The 22,066-nt window shown below is 38.8% G+C and overlaps 3 protein-coding genes and 1 pseudogene across 4 annotated transcripts in view; 3 read left to right on the top strand and 1 right to left on the bottom strand.

Annotated features, from left to right (window-relative positions):
* The window catches only part of LOC145902895 (uncharacterized), a 63,133-nt gene that overhangs the window by 14,328 nt on the left and 26,739 nt on the right, over nucleotides 1–22,066 (top strand). Inside the window, exon 2 of one of the 2 annotated variants that reach the window (XM_082991035.1) lies at nucleotides 257–385. The exons of the other annotated variant lie outside the window; for it this stretch is intronic. Within the exon in view, the coding sequence (XP_082847161.1) occupies nucleotides 269–385 (117 nt within the window). The 5' untranslated portion in view covers nucleotides 257–268. The remainder of the gene's footprint in view (nucleotides 1–256; nucleotides 386–22,066) is intronic. 2 annotated transcript variants of the gene reach the window in all.
* On the top strand, nucleotides 825–9,275 carry LOC145912733 (uncharacterized). Its single transcript, XM_083000312.1, has 10 exons — nucleotides 825–865; nucleotides 1,128–1,308; nucleotides 1,445–1,582; nucleotides 1,646–1,771; nucleotides 1,943–2,102; nucleotides 2,206–2,338; nucleotides 2,443–2,497; nucleotides 2,573–2,659; nucleotides 8,807–8,961; nucleotides 9,182–9,275. The coding sequence occupies exons 1-10, from the start codon at nucleotides 825–827 to the stop codon at nucleotides 9,273–9,275; spliced, it is 1,170 nt and encodes a 389-aa protein (XP_082856438.1).
* LOC145912703 (uncharacterized) lies at nucleotides 12,468–13,259 on the bottom strand. The gene has a single exon (XM_083000266.1). The coding sequence runs from the start codon at nucleotides 13,173–13,175 to the stop codon at nucleotides 12,468–12,470; it is 708 nt and encodes a 235-aa protein (XP_082856392.1). The 5' UTR covers nucleotides 13,176–13,259.
* LOC145912470 (uncharacterized) lies at nucleotides 16,581–20,914 on the top strand (annotated as a pseudogene).

The following is a 22,066-nucleotide window of genomic DNA, read 5'->3' as shown; positions in this document are numbered from 1 at the left end:
CGGTCAGTGATTGAGGGCGGCCTGCTGATAATTGTCACTCCGCTTTTACCAATCGTTTAAGGTGTTGGACTTGTAACATATTCCACAATGATGTCCTCGCAAGAAGTCAAGTCATTTTCAACACACTTGTAATTACTTTTCAGCTCTTTTTCAGCAGCATTTCCACCCAACAAAACGTATCACAAAAATGTATCACGTGTACCTTTGTCATCACTAGGGTTCCTAGATCTGGCAATGATCTATCTCTTACTTACAGACAATCATCTTGATGTCGGCATCATTTCTCTACGATTTTTCGCTGCCAAGCAACAACAAACAATTTTTCAAAGACATGAAAATTGTCGATTTGCTAAGTTGGTATGCCATGAACACGAAAGGGATTATGGTAAGTGTTTCATAGCCATATAAACGCAAGAGCGCTATGGATCACCCATCTTTTTGAAAGAAAATTTGTCTCTCCATGTGTTTCTTTGTTTCTGTCAGATTAATGAACATTTCAGCTTGTCAGTTTGCTGTACGTTGATTCTGGTCCACATATTTGAAGAGGAAATTAGTGAAAGTGTTGCAACCAACGAAACGTTGTCCACGAGCATGGAAAAAGAGACCGAACCTGTTGATCAAAAATGTTGAGTGCATAAACCTAACCCTTCACATACAACTGTAGTAGTTAAATTGATTAATTCAAATTTATTTCTTCAAATAAACACTACTGTTTTTTTGCCGAAGTATCCAACTAATTTATTCTTCCAGCTTTCTTGCTTTACTTGAAACAATACCTGAATGCGGCCAAACACGACTTAGAATACGACAAGGAATTTAACAACATGGGGGAGTCAGTTACAGAACTGGTTGAACTTTTGTTAAAGTACAATGAGTGGATGCGAAACCAATACAAAAGCTCATGTAAAGTTAGTATTTATGATCCTTGATTTTGCGGCTTGGAAAAGATAACAAGAAGTTTGTGTTTATTGTTTTGTAAACCTAACATCTGTTTTCACGGTTGATAAAATTGGGGTGATCTTGTCTTAATAACCATGTGACAGCATAGATGTACAATTGTCACAACATTTTGATTTGTCAATTTTATAGTATTTTTTTGCCAAATTTATTGTATTACACTATTACAGCATAGCCTGGATAAACCTTAGCAAGCTTTTGGAAGTGTGTTTGAGATTCGCTGTTGAAAGTGTCAAACTATCAGAAAAGATTGCAGCTTGTGGAATTCTATCAGACATGATTGGTCTAATGGAAAAATATAAAGAAAGCTTTTTACAGAATTTGGAGGCAGGTCTTCAAAGATTTGTGATTGTAATTTTGTTTAATACGTGCCTTTTCTGTTTAAGTGCCTGGGTCTTCTATTTGTTCAGTCAATAAGTTGATTATGTGGACTTCAAATCGTAGCGCATAAAGTAAAGTCAAGAGATATTACGTTTATATATTGCAGACTGAAGGTCAGATCGTCATCAATGTGGAAATGCTCCTGTACAGCTGTTCGATGTCAAGCAACAACAAAATATTTTTCAAGCACTTGAAGGCGGTTGAATTGATAAGTTGGTACGCCAAGAACACGAAAGGAGTAAAGGTGAGCGGTTGGCAAATACGAAAACCACTGAAAGCCTTTCTTTACGGTTGCAAATTCGACTAGATCCTTGGAAACGATGAGAGGCTGCTGCTAACACTTTGCATGCTTATCTTGGCCCACACAAAAGACGAAGAAGATAGAAATGACCTCATTGTTCCTGATGATGAAATCATATCTTACATCCTGCAAGTAAGTCTATGCTTAGTGTACAAAAGACACTTTTAAGACATCTATTTTAGGGTGTATGCGTTTTGAAAGTGTATAATATGCGTATTTAGTTTATTTCAGGCAAAACTATTATATTTTTCATCAATAACAACATTGAGTTTAAAATACACATATGATCTTGTGTTTTGTCAGGTCCTCAACGAAGCTTTGCTGAGTAGCAATCACCGCTCAGCAGGTTTTTCTGCGCATGAGTTAACGTTAGGTTTGACCAAACTCGCCAACAACGATCAGAACAGCTTTAAAATACTTCGTAGTGGGGCACTTATAAGTTTGAGGAAACTCATTTACACAGGTAAATTACGCACATTTAAGCGGCTCAAGGTTCACAAAACGTTTTGGTAATCTTATGGGTAAGCATTATAGTACTTTTTACATAATATCTTTTTTCGGTATAGACAACTTTGATGAACAAATTGCTGCAGTTGTATGCATCCAGGCTTTATCGTTTGTGGAAGAAAACAAATCCATGATCACTCATGAAACCGAGGTGATGAAGAAACTGCAGGAACTGAAAGGTCATGATTCAAGGTCAGAGTAAATTCGTTGTTTGATGTAAAAAATTTAACAAGCTTCTGCAATGATTTTAAATCAAGCGATAAAGTATAGCTGCCTTGAAAATGTTAATTCCTTAGAAAACTTCAACTTGCTGCATCCGGGACACTCTGGGTGTTAAGAGGTTTTACTCCGGTAAGTTCGGGTATTGAAAAATAAATTACAGAATTCTACTTAATTTTTTTGTAACATTTTGCGTATATTTGTAAGAGCAAGCACGAGCCCAAACCAATACTACTTGAAAAGAAACACGTTATGCTCAGTTACAACTGGGACAACCAAAACGTCGTCAAACAGGTGCAATCACCTAAAAAACAAGTTGCTAAAAAACAACACAATTTCGTTACATATAGTGTTAAAATGTTCTAACAATGTAGTACGTCACACAAACCGATTGATCTACTAATCTGCCTTTCTAACTAAACCTTAAGAAACATTATTATCAATTCATTTTGAGATTTTAAAGGATTGCCTTGATACTGATCATTTGTTATTGAGTGATGTACACTGTAAAAAATTTTTGTAAAAGAACACCAAAAAAAGGATGTAAAAGTACAAGATTGAGGTTGTTTTTTCATTTTTCCACATGATTGATGTAATATAACAGAATATGACCTTTTTTGTCAAAAAATATTGCTTTTTTACAATGTTTTTTGTGTTATAAAAAATACATGTTAAATAAAGTAATTTTACTGGGGTAAATACAAGATAAAATCGAAATTTTCAATAATCTCTATGTAATTTTACACTGCCACGTGTATTTTTACATTGTTTCTGATTGCCGCCGTGTTTCACATATTGGTGATGAGTTCGCAAAAAAGCAATAGTTTTATGAAGACCGCCTCGCAAGTATTACCGCCGAACAAATATCACCAAAATGTATAATTCTGGCGTTTAATCTTAAAGTATTTATCCCGACTACGCAAACATTTGGCAATAAAAAAAAAAACTTTGGCAAATATTATTAAAACAAGCAATTACCGCTAAAGAACAAATTATTACAAAAACTAACCCAAGAAAAATTATATTACGGATGGGATCCACAAAGCTTTGTTCAGGGGCGTGTGTTTGTTTTATTTTGACGTAATTTGTCGTCTCGTGGTGCAATCTGACAAGGCGTTCTTTGGATGCCACGTTTATAGTTTGGTTCCGACTTTTTTAAGGGAAATGTTTTTAATTAAATTTTATTCTTTAAAAACTGTTAGATTTATTGTTCTGAATAGCTTTTTGCTTTGCTGATTACGTTAAAATCTGGACTGTGTGGTAAGTAACTTTTATATAACATAGGCTATATTGTGTCTCTTTTATGTGGTATAGTGTGTATAGTATAGATATATATAAAATAATTATATTGTTGTAACTTTGATAAAATTGGAAGTTTTACTGATTTTATAGACTGTATAGGTACACAAAATGAGTGTTGTAGAGTGTTATATATGTGGTTACAAATATGGATCTGCCACAGATAGTATTTTGAAACTGAGACATTTGTCAAGTCACCGAAACTTAGTTAGTTGTACTTTCCAATGCCCGGTGATCCACTGTACCTCACATTACAACAAGTATACATCACTTAAAGTCCACCACAACAGAAAGCATTTACATTGTGAGCGAAAAATGACTGCAGAAAAATTAGACTTGGTTTGGTTGTGTACCGATTCTTCATGCAAAAAACAATTCCGTAATTTAAAAAATCTGATTGCACACATGAAATGTCACATATGTGAGGGCACTTCTGTGACATGTCCCTACACAGATTGCAACTTTAGTTACAGCAAAGTTTCATCTTTTACATCACACATAACAAGAAAGCATAATGTAACTCAAACAATTCAGAGTACCGAAATTGTATCATCTGAAAATATAATTGAAGTGTATGACGCTGAAGATTGTACTGGTGCATTTAATGGTGAAGGTTGCAGCAGTGCTTGTGAAGACGATATGGCGCCATTTATTCAGTCAGTGGCATTATTTTTTCTAAAACTAGAAACCAAGTTGCTTGTTCCTCGATCCACTATTAATAGCCTGGTTCAGGAACTTGAACAGATTACAGATATACGAGATTCCAATGTTGTGAATGAGCTAAAGAAGTTTGAAAACCAAAAAAAAATATCGCCGGGAACAACCAAAAGTTTAATAAGGATCATAGAAAAATGGTCTCTAAACAACATTTTTAGCAATGACAATGGAATTTTACGGTCGACACACTCCAGAGTTCATTTTTATACTAACACTTTTAGCTACATCCCTCCACAAACACTTTTTCTTGGAAAAGAAGGTGGCAAGGAGTGTTTCGCACATTATGTTCCAATAGGATTGTCCATCATGAAACTAATGCAAAACCCACACATTCTGAAACGTCAAGACTTTCAGTCAAATGGCACATTCAGTGACTGTACTGATGGAATAATCTTCAAAGATAAATGTAGTGCTTACGTTTTGAACATTTTTTTGTATCAAGACTCATTTGAAATGGTCAAACCATTGGGTTCAAGCAGAAAAAAACACAAAGTCTTGGCAGTATACTTAGTGTTAGGCAACCTTCCAGTGTTTACAAGAACCAGTTTAGACAATATACAGTTAGTGTTGCTTGTTTATGAAAGGCACTTTAAATTGTTTGGCCAAAAAAAAACTTTTAGTCGATTAATTGCTGAGCTAAACAAGCTTGAAAGTACTGGACTGGACATTGATGGACAGAAGTACAAGTGTATGTTAAACATACTGCTGGGTGACAATTTAGGTTCCCACACAGTGGGGGGATTTATTGAATGTTTTAGTGCAGAATATTTTTGTCGATTTTGCTACTGTACAAAGCAGGAGTTTGCTTTATGTCCTTATTTTCTTGGTGGGCTTCGTTCAGTGGAATCATACAAATTGGATTTGAACAAAATCAAAGCAGAAAACCTTGATGTTTACCGTGGTGTAAAATTTAACTGTTTGTTTAACTGCCTATCAGGATTTCATGTATGTAACCCTTCTCTTCCACCGTGCCTAGGACATGATTTGTTTGAGGGTGTTGTGGCATATGATGTTGCATTGTACGTCAAACATTTTGTCAATTTAAAGTGGTTTTCTTACGAAGTTTTAAATGAAAGAATTGTTCGATTTGCATATACAGGTGCAGATGCAGCAAGTAAACCACCAACAGTGCCAAAGAAAGGATTAAAGTTAATTGGACAAGCTTTGGAAAATTGGTGTCTTTTAAGACTTTTGCCTTTAATATTACTGGATAAAGTTCCAAACAAATGTGACGGAGTGTGGAACTTGCTGCTGTTACTTCGACAAATAGTAGAAATAGTTTGTGCACCCAAAATATCAACAGGTGAAATATCATATCTAAATGTTATTATTCGGGATTACTTGGACATGAGGAAAGAAAACTTCCCCGACATCCGATTAAAACCAAAACATCACTTTCTTGTGCATTATCCACATTTAATTGTACAGTTTGGGCCTTTAATTAGACTATGGACAATGCGTTTAGAAAGCAAGCATTCATACTTCAAAAGATGTGCAAGAAATTGTCGCAATTTCAAAAATGTGTTGATGACTTTATCTGTGAAGCACCAACTTTACCAAGCATATGTGCATGCAAGTAAAATGAAAGATTCCCTTGTTCATTATGACCATTCAGAAACGTTTCATGTTGGGGATTTTCCTTTACCCATTCATGGACAAATTGTACCATTTTCACTCACTGAATGTAATGCCCTTGTAACCAAATGTGTGAGCTATCGTGGAACTAATTATAAGACAGGAATGATGGTAGTGACAAAAAATTGTTCCGTTCCCTTTGGTATTATTACCAACATAATTGTCAAAAACAGAATTGAAATTTTTTTAGTAATTCAAAACTGCGAGGCCTTGTTAAAAAAACGTATGGGTGTATTTGCTTTCAAACAAATTTCCAGTAGCTTTAATTGCATTTGTATAAATGATCTACTTGATTTCTATCCACTTAGTGTCTACCAAATTGGGAGTGATTGTTTGTTTGCTCTGAAGCATAGTGTTGGCCTGTAATAATTAGAAAATACTTTTTATATGACCAGCTAGTTTTGTGTAACTTTTTATTACATTGCAGGAGTTAAATGATTTTATGTAAAGAATGTGTAGTATTGTTCATATTCAAAGTTCTGATGAAAGCGATGACACCCTTCCTGTTGATGACGACTTGGATGAACTTATTCTCCAGCATATACACAAAGCTGGAATAACACAAAATGAGAACGAAATTGTTGCTGAAATACGTAAAATTGGTGCTAATACTTTAGATGATCTAAAGTTTTTGCAAGAGGAAGACCTTAAATCATGCATGCCCTTGTTGCAAAGAAGAAAATTTGTGAAGTTTCTCCAGGAAGAAACTGAATTTCCCACCAACATATCACATTCCACATCATTAAGCAACTTAAGTGAAATTAGTGGAACTAGTGAAAGCTTTACGGAAGCAACTACAAGTCATTCAACTTTTGTCATTCCTTGGCAAAAACTGCCCAGTGACATACTGGATGCCTTTCACAAGGAGAACAGAATTTCGCCAAAGCAAAGGCGCACATTTGTAAGAATTGTTGCTGATGAATTATTTTTTAGTGCTAACAAACCTCCAAGAGGACTTGTAAAAACTGTGTCTAAAAACATCATTGAAAAATACCCAAATTCATTTCAAGATTCTGACTTGTGTGGAAAGAAAATTGGCAATGGACATGAATCATTGGAATTGCAAATAAAGTACAGACTTTCCAACCTTAGTCGTCCAGGAACGAGCTCTGATGATATTCCCTCAAAAAAGAGCAAAAATGATTGGCAGTTGTGCAACTGGCCGCAAGACTTAAATTCAGCAAAAGAAAACTTACAAAGAATGTATGAAGCTAAGGCATTCAGTCAGGATGAAGTTGAAAAGGAAGTAAAGAAGTGTTTTGTTTTTATTCAAGATAAACTACATGGTATCGACTCACAACTAAAGGATTTAAAGTCAGAACTTCCATTGCTATTTACAAAACCGGGCATGGCAGTCTTGTACAAACTTGCAACAAAAAAAAGTTTTGAGGTCATGCAGCAAAATGTAAGAAAACATTTACCAGGGATTGTTTCATTTATTGAGTCTTTGCAAAGTAAAAACACATTGATAAAAAAAACCGTGCTGCTTGTCAAAGAAGCAAGAATGGCATCAAACACCATTCAGTTAGAGATTATGGGAATGATACTACTGCTGATGGACTACTTTGGTGAAGAAGTGAATGAAGTAGTAATTGCTGTAAGTATTTTATGATAATATTATATGGTGATTATGTGTTAGCGCAACTCCTTTTATGTTTTAGGAAGAAAGCATGACTCCTGGAATGATTCCTATATTTCCATGCATAATTGCACAAGGTATGTAATGGCCGGGCTTCTTAAACTTTGGGTTGCGGCCCAGTGTTGGGATTGTAAAATGTAATTTTGTGGTTGTGTATGAAATTGGCTTTTGTCAAGGCAATTATGGTTTTACATTATTTGCTTGCCAGAGATCGCAGAGAAAATTCATTTTGAAAATGAGCATTTTTTTACACATGGGCTTGAAGCCCTGTATTAAGGCATTGTTCGTTAAATATTTTTGCTAAAGTATAGTGCATTACAGGATCCAATATCCTTCAGACTTCAGCATTTAAAGTCGCTGCGGATCAGCAGATACTGGTGGTGGATATACCAACAGCTGAAGAAGCATTGACAATATGCTTTGCATGCTTCTTTGTTTTAAACATAGAGTATCCTAAGAAGGCAAGTAACCTGTGGAACTTCATTCAGAGGTTGGTATAGCTGAGTTTGGTAGACCCATCATTGCCGGTGAAGGCATTCTACACTTACTGCGAACTATAATTACAATTGTTTTTGTTTGCAGAGCTTTTGCTGAAATAGATGGAAAAAAAAGCTGCACCAAAGTGCTTTCCCTTTTCCGAATGTTAAAGGACTTCCTGTAGTTGGTGTTCTGTGTGCTGTGGATAGTCGCTTGTGGCTGAATTTTTTTATGTGCCAGTAGTCGTTACTGGCCGATATCAGAGCGAGCCGAAGTTTGTCCTATTTTGCGATACTTTGGGTGTCTTTATCGCGACGAATGCAGACCACTTTTCGTTTCTGTTTAACGTTCTTGAAGACTATTTCATGTGTACATTGTCTGTTTATGCCTTGATGGCATGATTGACAAATAAAACAGTGACTTGTTTTAACACAAGCGTAGTATTTTTACAAAAAACGAAACAGTTTTTATACTTAGAAGATTGTAAAATTTCAAAAATTAGAGTAATATAGTTAACAAATGTAACTGTAAATTGAAAAATATCCATGACTTGTATTCCAAGATACAGGAAAAGCATGTTTTTTTACAAGGTCAAATTGTAACTCTGCTGCCAACGATTTTGTGTCAATTAACAGTATATTTTTTTACAGTGTATATACTATCTTCTATCCCAGATAAAAGACCGACTAAGAGCAAATGGTTACAATGTTTGGATGGATGTTGACCACATGCACGGAAATATGTTGGATGCTATGGCTCAAGCTGTTGAACAATCAGCTGTTGTGATAATATGTATGTCTGCGATGTACCAGGATAGCCAGAACTGCAAGTAAAAATGTGTTTGTAAAAGTGTTTCTTCAAAATAATTTTAAGCTTAAGCAGAAAATGCTATGTGTATATCGAACGGCTACTACTTACCAAAAAAAATGAAACTCCCAACCATGAGTCTTTGCTCTGTCGTTACCTGATGAATTTATACAAAACCCTGCACCGAAAAATCAAATGACCCGTTTGAAGCAAACTAGTAAAATTCAAATTTTGCTGAGCAGAATGGAGGCGAATTATGCTGTACAACTAGGAAAGGACTTCATTCCTCTTCGGCTCCAGAAAGACTTCGTTCCCAGTGGTTGGCTTGGTGGGTGACGAAAAATAATCAAAAATCATTTAGTAGAAATAAAACGCTGATAGTTTGCTTTTGATTTTACTGGTAATTATGATACTGTGGCGATGTTTATTCAGGCGCCAACAAATCAGACTGACGGGCACTTCAACGAGCAACATAAAACGAGACACATGTAGAAAAAGGCAATCGACGCATGTCACGGTTCGATAAATACGCAGTAGTCGCTACACCACCCCCTTTCAGAAACGTACAATGCGCAAAATAAGGAGACAATTACACAACAAGATCATCTAAGCGCAGGATGTCTAGGCGGTCTGCCTCTACGCGGTGGGCGCGCAACTGCGACCGGTTCCGTCAGGTCAACTTCTGCGGGTTTAAGCCGATCAACAGAAATTGTTGCATGTCGGCCGCCAAAATCCAAAACAAACGTTTTGTGAGAAGTCTCAACAACCTTGTAGGGACCCTCGTAAGGGGCTGTTAATGGGGGTCGATGAGTATCCTTCCGTACGAATACGTACTTCGCAGTTAACAGCTTCCTCGGAAGTGCGCTTCTTTTAGCACCGTGGCGAGACATTAATATCGGAATCTGGCTTCTCACTGACTGTCGGAGTTGTGAAAGCAAATTTGCAACATTTGGTGTTGCAGCAATGTTGGGTGTGATGTCTCCCGGCACTGCGAGCGGTCCACCGTAAACCAGTTCGGCCGACGAAGTTTGTAAGTCTTCTTTGGGAGTTGTCCTGATGCCCAGAAGTACCCACGGTAAATTGTCAACCCAGTTAGCTGTTGACGTTGCGCGCGCCATAAGAGCGCTTTTCAAATGCCTGTGGAATCGTTCCACAAGGCCATTGGCCCGGGGATGAAAAGCAGTTGTTAGATGCAGTTTAATACCGAGGAGCTTGTTAACAGCTGACCAGAGTTCGGAGGTAAACTGAGGTCCTCGATCCGACGTTAAATGTGTAGGAATGCCAAAGCGGGCAAGCCAAACGCTGATGAAAACTTTGGCGCAGGTCAAAGCTGTTGCATCCGGCATGGGTATGGCTTCTGGCCATCGTGTGACGCGGTCCATGACAGTGAAAAGATATGCGAAACCTTGGCACTGTGGCAGGGGACCCACTATGTCAACGTTTAAGTGAGTGAAACGTGCATGAACAAAAGGGTAGTCTTCAATCGGAGCTCGTACATGGCGTTGTACTTTGGAGCGTTGGCAAGAAAGACACTGCCGTGCCCAATTTCCTACATCTTTCTGCATTCCATGCCACACGTAACGTTGTGTAATGAGCTTTTTAGTCCTCCTCACCGAGGGATGAGAAATATCATGCAGTGCATGGAAGACGTGTTTGCGCCATGCTGTCGGCACTACAGGTCGCGGTACACCAGTGGAGATGTCGCAAAGAATGTCGCAACCATCCTTTTCGAAATTAAGCACTTTAAAGTGGAGATTGGTTATCGACGATCGATAATCTGCCATTTCTTGCTCATTTGCTCGTTGTGCTGCAGAAAGAGATTTGGGACCAAACTGTGTTGCAGAAAGTTGGACCTCCGCTACTAAAGATCGGGAAAGCGCGTCAGCGACATGATTATGCTTGCCGGCGACATGCCGTACATCTGTGGTAAATTCTGATATGTAAGAAAGATGTCGTTGTTGACGACTCGACCAAGGATCGGAACATTTTGTGAAAGCAAATGTGAGCGGTTTGTGATCAGTGAAAACCGTAAACGTACGACCTTCAAGGAAATATCTGAAATGACGTACCGCCAAATACAAAGCCAGCAACTCTCGATCGAATGCACTGTACTTTGTTTCCGCTGGACGAAGCTGTTTGCTGAAAAATGCCAAAGGTTTCCATTCGTCTTGAATAAATTGCTTAAGTACAGCCCCAACAGCTGTTTGCGACGCATCCACTGACAAAGCAGTGTCAGCCATTGCCTGAGGGTGGCTGAGAAGCGTGGCGGTTGCAAGCGCCTGTTTAGCTTGGAGAAACGCACGGTTGAGTTCATCAGTCCATATTACTTCTTTTTTCTTTGTCGCTATCGCTTTGTAAATGGGTGACATAATTCGTGCCGCAGATGGTATAAAGCGATGGTAAAAGTTTATCATCCCATTGAACTGTTGGAGGCCCGCTAGGGTCGTGGGTCGTAAAAATGCTTGAATGGCCTGTACTTTTGATTGCAAAGGCTTAGCTCCATTTTTGTCGACTCGGTGTCCGAGAAAGTCTATTTCCTTTAGACCGAAAGAGCACTTCGAAATGTTAATAATAAGTCCATGGTCGTTAAGCCTCTGAAATATTTGCCGAACATGCGTTACATGTAGGACTGCCGAGGAACTGGCGATTAAAATGTCATCCAAGTATACAAATGCAAATGGCAAATCCTGACACACAGAATCCATTAGACGTTGGAAAGTTTGCGCAGCGTTTTTTAAACCAAACGGCATGCGCAGAAACTCGAACAAACCAAACGGCGTTATCACTGCCGTTTTAGGAATGTCGGCGTCAGTTACAGGAACTTGATGGTACCCGCGAACTAAATTTTAGAAAATACGCATGCACCTGATAGCTGAGCTGAGAAGTCCTGTATGTGTGGAATGTCGTACCGATCAGCTTGTGTCACCCCGTTTAAACGCCTGTAGTCTCCACAGGGTCTCCAGCCACCGGACGCCTTAGGCACCATGTGCAAAGGTGAGGACCAGGGGCTTGATGAGCGACGGATTATTCCCATGGATAGCATCCGCTGGAATTCCTGTTTAGCAATCATCAACTTTTCCGGCGGCAGGCGTCGTGCTCGTGCATGCACTGGCGGGCCCGATGTGGAAATGTGGTGTTGTACTCCATGCTTTGGCCTCGTGGAAGAAAACTGTTCGTTGGTTAAACCAGAAAACTCATCAATGAGGTCGCGATACGTTGAGTCAACTCCTGAAACGCAGGGTTTCAATGCACTATGTTCAGCCGTGCCAGTGCACAAACGGCGTCTTTTAAAATCCACACACATTCCCTTCGCTTTTAAAAAATCTGCTCCAAGCAGGGGTTTGGATACATCGGCAACAGTGAAACTCCACGCAAATTTTCCACACGGCAGGTGCAGGAAAAGCTTTTTTGAACCGAACGTGCGTATGTTGGTTCCATTGGCTGCTTTGAGTGCCGAGGATTGGCTCTGGAAATGTCGTCTTTCATAGACCGTTGGCGGAATTACGCTGACTTCTGCACCGCTGTCTACTAAAAATCGGATTTTTGAGTTTCGGTCAGAGACGAAAATGAGATTGCTTTGTCCGCCGGCCGTCGAAAATATTGAGGACGGCCGGCTTGGTCGTTTCCCTGATAGGCACATGGCTTGCGGCATGCTTTCGCCTTTGCACCAAAGCGTTGGTGGTAGTAGCAGAAATTGTCATTTGTTTGGCGTAGTGTTGGCCGTAATTTGGCAACTGCAAAGTTACAGCTGTCTTCCCTGGCATGCCATAACAAATCTGCCTTCTTTGCTAGAGACCGAAGATCTACAAAATCCTCTTTTGCCAGATTAATACGAATTTCTTCTGGCATTTGTTGGATAAACAAATATTCAAAAAGAAAGCAAGGTTTATGTTGACCCAGCATTGCTAGCATTTCATCCATAATAACAGTAGGTTTACGATCCTCAGAACGGGGCATGTTTAGCAACTTAGACGCTCGTTCGTACCTTGACAGACCTAATGTATGAAGCAGTTCTTCCTTGAGCGATGCGTACTTGTCTTCTGCTGGTGGAGAATCAAGAAAATCAATGAAACGTTGGGCGGTATCCTGATCCAAAGCCGCCACCACGTAGAAGTACCTGGTTTGGTCATCTGAAATTCTTCGCAGTGCGAACTGTGCTTCAGCTTGCTTGAACCACACGCGGGGTTGTGTCACCCAAAATTGCGGTAACTTCAGAGCAACAGCGTGTTCTTCCATTTTATCAGCAGTCGTGCTTGATACTCGGGGTCACCAATGTGGCGATGTTTATTCAGGCGCCAACAAATCAGACTGACGGGCACTTCAACGAGCAACATAAAACGAGACACATGTAGAAAAAGGCAATCGACGCATGTCACGGTTCGATAAATACGCAGTAGTCGCTACAATACTGTAAAAATTTATAGATAAATTTGATGTCATTTGTTGGCAATGTGCGCTCTTTACAATAATAATGAATCACTAATTTTTAAATTTTTAAAATTTGAATATTTTGTCTTTGTGAAGGTATAATGACTGCAATGATAAGATACATCGACTTTTCTGACTCGGAAAATTTCGATAATTCGATGACGCAACTGATCGGGGAAATTGGGGATCGCGGCAAAATTAACGCCGAATGATTTGGTCGTAAAACAAAACGTGAATTATGTGTGTTTCATTATTTTTTTTGTTAAAGTATGCATTTACTTTTGGCTCAGATGCGTTGACAAAATTTATTTGTTTTGTAAATTTGCTCATTTATTTGGCCACTTAATGGTAGAATTATTACGCGCGTTATGTTATTGTATTTCGCCACATATTCTCAGTATTAATTGTGCAGGTAATGTATTTAAAATGTCAAATATGTGATCACGTGTTGTGTTATCAGATTGTCTTAAATTTGTACTCTTTTTGACCCGTGTAAATATGAACTATAAACATGTTTGGATCCAATTAAATTCTCAACTGTACCCTCAGTTTCTTTGACGCTTGTTCATCGCGCAATATATTCAGTAACTTATAGCGACTTGAGTGGCTTTTGTTTCAACTTCATAAGCAACAAAAAATGAAAGGAAGGGTGCTTACTTGATTTTCGTATTAATTAATACTGTTTTCGAAAACAATCAACTAAATAGAAAGTCCAAAATGACTTGGTAAATACTGACATTTTTGTTCAATCATGTCTCAAGATCAATAAAAAAATAAGTTGAAGTGGCGTTGAAATCATGTTTACGTAAATTTCTCGTTATAAGAACCAATCGAAATCAACGATTCTTTCATATATACTTCAGATACCACTTTTTCGTGACCTCAACAAGTATAACAAAATAATAATCATTAAGAGCTGGAGACAGCAGTGTACGTTGTTTTAACGCATAAGGACTCATCAGTGCAGCTGGTGACAATAGCACTGGACTTTACTTGACTCGAAAGTGTATACATAAAGCATTGATGTCTGGGGTGTCGGATTGGTTCATTTTAGAAACTTGTCAGATGTGTGCCAATATCACCAGAGTGTGTAGTTTGAGGAATAGAATCTTCTTCCCCACATTGGAATTGAATAAGCATGTGTAAAATTGTGCAGAAACGACACAGTAGGACTTTTTTTCGAAAGTTTATATTACATATGCACCAGGGACAAAGTGTTGACAAAAACTTTGAACCATATATAATAAGCTATCCCTTTTGTACCATGCTTCGAATCGCTGATCATATTATTTCGTGGTGGGCGTGTGTACGTAACTTCCCACCAAACAAACACCTACACATCAACGATGAATGAGTAGAACTACAGTGATCTCGCACAAAAAGCTTTGCACAAAATACGCGCTTTTTGTAAAAGCACCTAACTGTCTCTAGATCTTAATTGTTGATTAAATTTGAAAATTACATGCCCTTAACGGTGCATATATCTTTCTTAAGTATGAAATCAAACACTTATACTGACACACTTGTAAAACGTACGCAATGGAATATTTGCAAATGGTCATAAACTTTTATATTCTGACCTGCCAGGGGTGAGTTGTTGACATTGGTGAAACCAATCGACGCATTGTGACCATCAGCTTGCAGGATAACCTCATCATTGGTAATTGCAATGGCCAGTGTCCACCAATCACCATCGTTCAGTTTGGATTGAATGATGCGTGCCGAACTATGATTGGCTGACGCAACAGTCAATGTATGATTTTAGGTGAACCGCCGCGCATGTGCTTGTCTTGTCTAGGACGACATGTCTGTAGGGCGAAATTTACTGCTGTTAGACTTCTGCTGTCACTGTGTCATAAGATGATTTATTTTTTTAAAGTAACTGTGTCTGATTATTACTGTCAAAACACAGCTTTGTGGCAAACCACAAAAAACTACTTCACTCTTACATATAATGAGTCCTAAAACTGGATTTTTATTGTAGCTATTACAATTGTAATAATGATAGTTATTCTAATATGACAGATGTTCACTAATCACACATGAATCATTACAAATTTGCTATAAATATCATAAAAAATGAGGAACATTTTTTTTATATTAACTAAAATCATTATTCACCAGTAGTGAGCATTGAAACAATCTTAAAACACTTGTGAACAGCACAGCGAATCATATTTTCAACTCCACAACAAGCTATTTCACTACGATGTGCTTACGACGGAGTAGAACTCAATTCTACTCGATCGTAGCGTCGTTAGATCGACTTCTTTCGTCTTAAGCGGCTCCATCGAATGCTTCTCCGACGGCGCTCCGACGCAATGGGCATACAACTGCTCCGACGGTCGTATCCGCCGTATCGCAAGGCCCTTGCGACGGCAGTGGGCATCTTATTTCTATACCGTGGTTATATCTGTGTGGAAATGTTTGGTGGACCGGAGTTGATTGTCAGTAAGTAGTAACTCGCACCCTAGCTAGATTTTAATGTCTGTCCTTGTTGTGAATCAGTAGAGTTGTTGTATGTACATTATACTTTACCTTTCCGGCGCTGGGCTTAAATATCTCCCAGACGTCTTTAAAGGAAAGTCGGGTGTAAGTGGGAGGTGGGTTGGGGTGATTCAAACATTGGGTCAATAGAGTCTGTGAGTTCAACTACCGTAACCTCGCTGTTTTTGCTGGTGAGAAGTAGGATTACTCGCTCGAGCATTGCTATAGGGAGTTGGGGAGATTGTAAGGTGGATTAAGGACGTAGTTATACATGGAACAGTCGGAAAACAAGTTGGAAGTTGACGTGATGTTTTAATTGGATAATAATGTAATCAAATTGATCATACAGAAATATGAAGGGCATTGATGCTAAGGTCAGGGAAGTTGACAGCAGAAAATATCGCGCTATTGTAGAAAGATGTTGGGGAACCTTCACGAGAACATCTGTTACATCACAAACTGTCCACACACAACAATTATTCACGAAATTGTTATGTCACAATATGTGGTGTCACATAAATATCAGCCGCATTGTTTGTGGCTCGTTCCGTGTCTGATGTTCCATCTCAAGACAATGGCGGTCTTTGTTTTACAGAAATCAACAAATAATTAGGTTATATTTGCCTGAAACATTTCAAAGGGATCGGAAGTTTTCATTTTTATTGGACGGAAAACTTATTACTCCAACATTCCTACAAAGCTGAGGTTTCCAACACAAAGTTGAAAATGAAAGTGGGATTGTGGGCAGGGCTCGTGTCTTGCTGGATGCTGGGTAAGTTTATGTAAAAACTCCTGTAGTAAAACCTTTTGAGTAAAAAGCCCCAAACTATCCTTCACAAATCTCTGTTCCACAAGTGGAGGCAAAATTTCTTCCGAAACATTAAATTATTTTTATATTTCAGCCACTTCCTGTCTGTGCGCCAAACCAACGATCATCGAGGAACCAAGTGACGTCACCGTAAAACAAGGTGATGACGTCACGTTACATTGCGTGGTGGAACACCTTCCTTCTGATAACTCCCATGTAATGTGGACGCGAGGAGATTTTGCGCTCGGGTTTGACCGAAATCTTTCCAGTAAGTCACATGGGGGGATTCAGATACAGGTTTAAAAATGCTTTTCACGTCGGCGTCATGTTTCGGTGAAGGTTTGGGTGAATTAATAAAATCCAACTTCAAGTTGAAGTTAGTCGTTTATCCCACTGCGTTATCATGTACTGTCGTATTATCTGCCTCTGTTATCATCTAAACAAAGTTGTCTCCGGTTTAATTCAAGCGAAATTTTGTGCATGGACAATTGACCATGATGATGTTTAACCGCAAATTTAACTTGGAGTCGGCATGAACTTTGTTGACGTGGTAAGCTGTAACACTCTGCACGCTATCTGTGTTGTGTGGAGATAACTCGCGTGTAAGGGCGGGGTAACCTGGAGTAACAAGACTTCTGGGGTTCTGGGTCAGATCTCCCACAAACCTCCTGCGCCCCTCCTCTCTGCTCCAGTCAAATTACAAGTGTCACGTGATACGCAAACTTGGTGAAACCCAATAACATGGTTTCCGTTTTGTAATTTTAAAGACGGATTACTGCTGGGTATTCACTGATATATTTTTTAATTTATTAGTGCTAAATTCCGCAGAGTTATGCTAAACGTTTTGAAATTAAGCTTGCAAGTTCACGAACACAATTAAGTTTGTTTCGCTTTAAAAACTGCAATGTTTTTCAATAAACTAATTATCCTTCGTTTTAGATTGGGATCGATATTCGATGGTTGGTGATATTTCGATTGGTGAATACAATCTTCATATTAAAGACGTGAATTTGCAAGAAGATGAAAGTCAGTATGAATGCCAAGTTACAATGCATTTGATGAGGACACGGAAGGCTACGGTCACAGTGCTAGGTAAGATCGTATTCAATATTTGTTGCTTTCAGTAATAAGCAAAGTAGTCGTACGCTTCCATTACGTATGAGCACTTCCACTTTAGCCGGGTAACTTGTAGTTTTCACAAATAACCGGTCATTATTACGACAAAATGCCGCCCATTCGACTTCAGTTTAAAACAAATTAATTCAATTTAAACTTGACACTTGAAAATACGGAGACTTCCATCTTGGTAAACAAAGCATAAAATGTGATCTTTAATCGTCTGAAGGTTTCAGCACGCCAGTGCATTCTCTAGTTTGTGTGCAAACAGAACGCAATTTTAGTGATACGACTTGTGATTGGTTGAAACATGTGCACGTGGTTTGGTTTGATATTGGGTCGCCTGGTTGTCGGTTGAGGTTTAAGACCACACACTACGACTCAACGTCAACTTTCAACTTGCAAACTTCCTCTGTTACGTCATAATGACTTGACATCACACTATGTTCAGGGTTCGAATTAGCGGTAAAAAAACGTTTCGCAAAAACGTTACAACCTAAATTCCAATACTTAAATTTTGCTTCGTACGCGATTGTGCATTACGCTTTAAACCTACTGTTTTAAACTCGTTAACTTAATATTTGTTTCGTCATACATCGCCATCGTTTCATTGACTTGCGCAAAAGAGGCTTGACAAAATACGAGGATTGAAAGAAAATAGTTGTTGACATTGCCAAAAAACGTTAATAACGTTGTTTGCATCAGCGCATGTTGCGTGTATACGAATAGATAAAGGATGCGGCGCCTTATAATCTGCTGCGTGTTGCATCGCAATAATCTCATAAACGGGTCGCAACAACCCAAAAACGGTTTGCAATTTGCGAGCTGCTAATTCGAACCCTGATGTTGCTTTTCGAACTGTTGTATGTTTCAGTGACTTTCAGTTTAGCAAGTGAACAACATTTAATTCTCATTACTTTCGAATCTAAACCTTTATGACGAGTTTTTTTTTTCTTTGATAAAATTTGGTTATTTCCAAGATACAAACCAAATTTATTGACACGTAAAACAGCATAAAACACAAACCAAATTGTGTTGTTTAGTGCCTCCTAACGGCCCTGTGATCGACAACATTTTATAGGATGAAATCACTGTAAACGCAGTTGCCGATGTTGAAAATGTTTTTATTTGTCGTGCATACGGTGGAAAGCCACCTGCTAACATCACGTGGTACAAAAGTAAGTTTGTCAGATGATCGTTTCTAACTGTTGCTCGAACAAGTGCTGATAAAACGTAGTACTCACCGCAAATTGAAACCAATGTCCAATCTGGTGATTGGAATGTTGGTAAAGCAATTAACAAATAAAACTTAGCAGTGTTTGGATAAGGGTGGGAGGGGGGTACGTTTAAATATTTCCCATTCACAACTGTATAATTCCTCTCAGATGGACTTATACTGACCGAAGGTTCCGTAAACATCACAAGTTCGACCGATAAACTATTCAACACAACATCTACATTACGGGTTACGCCAACGATTGATGACATAGATGACATGTACGCTTGCGTCATGAAGAGTGACGCAATGGACACCATTGAATCGGTCATGATGAAGTTGAAAGTACAAAGTGAGTCAGATTGTTCGAAGAATTGAAAACCGGCTTTAACCAAATTTTAACATATATTTTACGACATTAAAAGTAAAATAAGTTTTTTTTTATGTTTTTGCAGATGCGGGTGACGAAGGTGACGTCATAATGCTAGGTACCGCGATCGGTTGTGCTTTGCGAGGACTCTTTATTTTAATCGTACTCGTAGTGGTTTGTGCATTGTGTGCGAAGTCAAGAAGACAGAGAAAATCTACGAACTTTGAAAAAGAAATGAAAAACACAAAGGTGAGTTACAGGTGTTGTGGAACTATTGCGTTGAGAAATATGTTCCTACTTAAGGTTAAGGTAGATTGAAACGAGCCAGTCTCCAACCAAGATTTAACTATGATACAAACCGTCCCAACAATCTCCTAGCAAAACTTTCTGTTCTTAGTTTGAAATTACAGAATAGCATGATGACTTTCTTGTTCAAACAAACCCATTAAAACCTGATCCGGCATTTTACAGAGCTCTAAGTTTTGCGATCGTAGCTACAGCGAGGACGCAACTATTCCTATTCACCACCAGAGAGAGCTAGCGGAGGATTTCAACGTGAGATCGTCGCGTTCTTCTCAAATTGGGGGTGGAGGATCGTCGGTGGACGGAAGTGACGACACAAACCCCACCCCAACTTCCGGACTGGACAACGGTTATCACACTGAAGGTCATTCTTATAATTTTGGACCAGTTTATTGAAACTTTTTTTCTATTAAACCGCCTCCGAATATTTGATTTCTCACAAATAATTCGTCTTCTTCATTTTCAAGCAGCCGCTCATTCCTGGAACAGAAGTAATCAGCCTGGAGAAAAATCCTCATCAGTTGGTTCCCCAGCAAAGAGTTCCTCCATCATCATCTTTTACAGTCCAGGATCCATGATGCCATCCTATCTTGAGAAGGATCAGGATGTTTATATGGAGGAACAAGATTATCCTCCAACATCTTATTCCAGCCACACGATGTCGTCCACGCGTCACGGTTACGACCCTACCGCTTTAGTTAATCCGAACACAATCCGGAGCGCCAGCGTGTTGAATGATCGTTTTCCTCCCCCAGATCATTATTTGCAACGTAAGCTTTCTGACGCAAGAGCTCCAGCCTCGACCTCAAACGGACTTGCCCCCGAGTACTTCCCCCAACGCATGTACACCCCAGTGCTCGACTACAGGCCGCCGTCAAACTTCGGCGGGAATCGGAACACTCCAATCCCGTCAACAATCACTGGTAAAATCGATCCCTTCTTCCAACTTCAAGGGGGTTCTTCACACTCATCGCTTGACAAGTTCGAGCGCGGGTCGGCTTTGAGTGCGAATGCCATCGCAGCAAGAGCGATTGAATTATACGAAAGCAGCGCGCGCATGAACAGCATGTCATCACGCATGAGTCAATCTTCAAGGTCATTCGACTACCTTCGACCTCTGCGAGCCCGAATGGCAACCCACGTGTGATCGTGCCCCTGTCGGACAGCTTTGTCGTTCCCAAGGCACGCATAATTGTCGGAAGTAGAAACTGTTCACGTGGTTGTTGGGGAGATATTTTTTCCGTTATGGTTTTGTGAGATTTCTACGAAGGAAGGTTTCCGCAATATTTTATTGCGGAAAGATATTTAAGGCATGTAACATAGTAAGTGACATTCTACGCACTGAAAAACAGAAAGTGCATTTAATTGATTTGTCCTGATTTTTTGTCTATGTTTTTATCTCTTCTTGGTTACGTAAAAGTGCTGTGTTTATTTTTCTTTTCTAAAAACTCGTGTATTTGCTGTGTCATTTTTTAAGAATTGCAACTTTTTTTATCTGGTGAAAATCTTTCATTCAAATTCTTTTCCTTTGTTATTTGCGTTGTTTTATTTAAAATTTCATTGTCTTGACTCGCACGTATCAGTCCACATAGACACTCGAGATTGCATGATTGATGGCATTCAGAGGAAAGAATTCATACACAATATAGACCAAAAACAGGATGAGTAGTTTGTTGTGAGTTACATTTATTTAATGTTACTGGCAGTTGAAGTCTTGTTCAGATATAACCAAGAACATTTCATCAAATAAATCATTCACCCTGATATTAAAACATGACAGACCATCACAACTTAAATAATAATATTCATCAAACAAGCAGCATCTGCATAATAACAATCAATTGCTAGTTTTAATAAATATGATTGCAACAGCACGACGATGATTATATTTAAATTATATACTTCAAAAAATTACATTAGGTTTTAATAAAATAAATGTGAATCAAAAATTTAGGATTGTAAATGCATCGACAAATAGCACTACATTTTGTTCTTGATATTTGGGAAAAAAGTTAATTGTTGGTGACCAACAGGATGTGAGTAACCTAGTCACTTTTTCTAAACTTGGGAGTGCTGCTTTCCCCTACGTAGGCTATATATGGAGGTTGCCTGGCAAGTTGTGCGCTTGCGCACCAGCGTACCTTGGCTACCTTGGCTACCTTGGCCAATGATGATATTATTTCTTAATCCACAATATTTTCACATACAATTTTAGTTTTTTTAATAAATTGTTAATTCATCAACCCTAATTTTTATGCTTGCAGCCTATCAGCTTGTGCTAAATAGTAATTCGTCCAGATATGCTCACAAGCTTGGACCACACATTCCCATACCCCTTTCTATCAACAAGGTCATGTATGAAAAAAAAAACATCAATAGTGTGTGTTGTAGTCTGATGG

Source organism: Ascidia mentula, chromosome 1, assembly GCF_947561715.1.
Source record: "Ascidia mentula chromosome 1, kaAscMent1.1, whole genome shotgun sequence".
NCBI classification, from domain to species: Eukaryota; Metazoa; Chordata; class Ascidiacea; order Phlebobranchia; family Ascidiidae; genus Ascidia; species Ascidia mentula.
The sequence above is the reverse complement of the archived record's forward strand: the minus strand, read 5'-3'. Positions and strand labels throughout refer to the sequence as shown.